This window comes from Cebus imitator, unplaced genomic scaffold, assembly GCF_001604975.1.
Source record: "Cebus imitator isolate Cc_AM_T3 unplaced genomic scaffold, Cebus_imitator-1.0 Scaffold118, whole genome shotgun sequence".
Lineage (NCBI taxonomy): Eukaryota > Metazoa > Chordata > Mammalia > Primates > Cebidae > Cebus > Cebus imitator.
In genome coordinates, this window is record NW_016107433.1 from 1,175,103 (window position 1) to 1,178,447 (window position 3,345).

The following is a 3,345-nucleotide window of genomic DNA, read 5'->3' on the forward strand; positions in this document are numbered from 1 at the left end:
AAAAAAATAAAAATTTAAAAAAATTTTAAAAAATAAAAAATAAAAATAAATAAATAAATAAATAAATAAGGGCCAGGTGCAGTGGCTCATGCCTGTAATCCCAACACTTTGGCAGGCCGAGACGGGTGGATCACCTGAGGTCAGGAGTTCGAGACCAGCCTGGCCAACGTGGTGAAACCCCGTCTCTAAAATTAATTAATTAATTAATTAAAATAAATAAATAAATAAAAACTTCACAACTCTGTAAGATAGGCAAAACAAGAGTTGTCTCCACCTCTTCTTTTTTTTTTAAAGATGGGGTTTCACCGTGTTGGTCAGGCTGGTCTTGAACTCCTGACCTCAGGTGATCCACCTCCTTGGCCTCCAAAGTGCTCGGATTACAGGCGTGAGCCACCGCTCCCAGCTGAGTTGTCTCCACTTCTTTGTAACAAAACCAGGCTGAGAGGTTGCTTAAGGTTAGACTTACTGGAACCCCAGATGTCAGCCCCTAGACCCTATCAGCCAGTAAGTGCAGGATCCGAACTCACACCCCAGATCCGGGACCCCAGACCTTGTGCTTCTTGTCCTATAGCACCTGCCCTTTCCATCACAGTCCCAAGATGTGCCAGAGTTGTGTACATGAAACCATCATCACAGCCACAGCTGAACACTGAATGGAAGTATAGGCCCATGGCATTCTCTGGGCTCATGGGGAGGATATCCTGCTGCTGCAGTAGTTGGTGAGATTGTGGTGATGAGAAGAATGTTTCTGGGAATGTAGGCAAATGGTTTGGACCCAAGGCCAGGGACTTGCTTGGCAGTTTCTCTGGGAATCCAGAGGCAACACTGGGAAGACCCAGATCCTGCCTCGGGGAGACGGCTATGTCTTGTGTTTCTAGGAAGGATGGGGGTTCTCTCCCCACTCTGGACTCTGTCACCCATCACCAGCTTCCCCTTCTCCATGCAGATTACAGCCACAGACTTCAGTGACCATGGATGGCTCCTTTCTCACAGAAGACAAAAGCACCCAGAAACACAAGCTTCCTCAGAAACAAAGGACACTGGTTAGTGACAGTGTTGTTTTGGAACCCCAAATGTCAGCCCCCAGGCCCTATCTGCCTCCCTTCCAACAACCCAAGAATGCCACCCACCTGAAACCTTCCTATCAGAGCGGCTTCTTCCCAGTCAGGGAGTGTAACTCACAAAGGCCAGGTCCAGCAGGCTTTGGGGAGGAGGGTGTACACTGGCTGCCTGCTCCTCATCTGAAAAGCCTTCCCAGACCTCGCCAGGCAGAGAGAGACTCACCTCTGCCCACAGACATCCCTCCCCTGCAGCTCAGCATTCTGCAGTGGACCTCATCTCTCATCCCTTCTGCCAACATGCTAGGCACTGTCCTAGCTACTGGGACGGTCACACCAGATCTGCCAAGGTCCTTTAAGGCTGTGACTGCATCTTTCTGTCTTCATGGCCCTAGTATCTCAGGGTACCTGAATGGCTGCCAACTGTTGACAGATTCATAAATGCTGAGTAGGTGTGTGAAGGCAGGAGGAAGGAGATGTGTCTCCACCATGTTCACTTAGGATCCCTCCTCCATTCCTCTTTTTTAAAGTTTTTATATAAAAATGAATGCTGTACCAAAGCTATCAGACAATAAATGAAATTTAAATTAGAAAAAGCCGGGCACAGTGACTCATGCCTGTAATCCCAGCACTTGGGGAGGCCAAGGCAGGCAGATCACCTGAAGTCACGAGTTCAACCAGCTTGGCCAACATAGCAAAACCGATCTCTACTAAAAATACAAAAATTAGCCAGACATGGTGGTGCATCTGTAATCCCAGCTACTCAGGAGGCTGAGGCATGAGAATTCCTTTAACCTGCCTGGGAGGCAGAGGTTGCAGTGAGCCGATATCACACCACTGCACTCCAGCCTGCATTTAAAACAAAAGAAAGGAAAAAAATGAATGCCATCTTTTTTTTTTTTGAGACAGGCTTTTGCCCGTCAGGGTGTAGTGGTGCAATCATGGCTCACTGCAGTCTCAAATGCCTGGGCTCAAGTGATCCTCCCACTTCACCCTCCCAAGTAGCTGGGACTATAGGCACATGCCACCATAGCCAGCTATTTTTTTTTCTTTGAGACAGGGTTTTTCTTTGTCACTCCATGGCCCAAACACAGCTCACTGCAGACTCGACCTCTCATACTCAAGCCATCCTCCCACTCAGCCTCCTGAGTAGCTGGGACTACAGGAATGGGCCACCACACCTGGCTAACTATGTTGCCCAGGCTGGTCTTGAACTGCTGGGCTGAAGCTATCCTCCTTCCTTGCTCTCCCAAAGCACTGGGATTACAGGTGTCAGCCACTGCACCCAGCCCAATGCTGTCTTATTGAGTACTTTTGAGCTCTTGTTGATATAATCATAGGATTATCATTAATCAGCAAATGACCATTGTCCAAATCTCATAAGGGAAAAAACACATTTGAGTAAACTTAGAACTCTGGCTCACAGTGGAACAGCCTGGGCTGTATGCTGGTTTTCCTTGTGTGACCATGACCCTCCTGGGGAATTTGGAAACATATGGGCCACACTGTGGGGCTGGGGACTCCAAGTCAACACTCCTGCAGGAGTGACTCCAGGGAGGAGAAAGTCAGGGGGGCACAGTATGAATTCTTCGCTGAGACCAATAGCAGAAAGACCTGATGACTAGGGGCGAGCTCTGATGCTCCCTGGCAGCCTCCACATCTGCCACCTCCTCTGAGGGCCAGGCTTTTTAATTCCCACTTTTTTTGCGCACATCAACCACCAGGGGGCAGTGTTGTCCCACCCCACCCACCCTGCCATCCCTCGGGGCTGCCTTCCCGTTTTCACCTACAGGGGGAAGCAGAGAGCTTGGAACGCCTGGGAGCACTGCATCCCAGCCTCTGGGGCGGAGATCCCTCAGCTCTTAATAACTTCCTCAAGACGAGGCCCTGGCAGCTGGTTCTCCCAGCTTCCACTCGCCTCTACAAGCAAAGGAGGGTTGCCATGTTTTCTCCCGGTAGAAACAGCAGACAGAACATGGGCTGGTCTTTTAATAGCCTGAAAAAACGGCCGGGCGCAGTGGCTCAGGCCTGTAATCTCAGCACTTTGGGAGGCCAAAGTGGGTGGATCACCTGAGGTCAGGGGTTCAAGACCAGCCTGGGCAACATGGTGAAACCCTGTCCTACTAAAAATTAGCTGAGCGTGATGGTCGATGCCTGTAGTACCAGCTATTTGGGAGGCTGTGGCAGGAGAATCACTTGAACCTGGGAGGTGGAGGTTGCAGTGAGCCGAATTCATACCATTGAACTCCAACCTGGGCAACCAGAGCGAAACTCCATCTCAAATTAA

General features: G+C 49.7%; 1 protein-coding gene across 10 annotated transcripts in view; it reads left to right on the top strand.

Moving 5' to 3' along the window:
• TSNAXIP1 (translin associated factor X interacting protein 1) overlaps nucleotides 1-3,345 on the top strand; it is a 26,877-nt gene that overhangs the window by 6,773 nt on the left and 16,759 nt on the right. For 7 of the 10 annotated variants that reach the window (XM_017539421.2, XM_017539416.2, XM_017539417.2 and 4 more), the window contains exon 2: nucleotides 947-1,043. The exons of 1 other annotated variant lie outside the window; for it this stretch is intronic. Coding sequence is in view for 6 of the 9 variants with exons in the window: in XM_017539416.2 (XP_017394905.1) it covers nucleotides 947-1,043 (97 nt within the window). In the remaining 3 variants the exon portion in view is untranslated. Of the gene's footprint in view, nucleotides 1-946; nucleotides 1,511-3,345 lie in introns of those variants that run through there. 2 more of the 10 variants (XM_037742303.1, XM_037742307.1) reach the window with 1 other exon arrangement.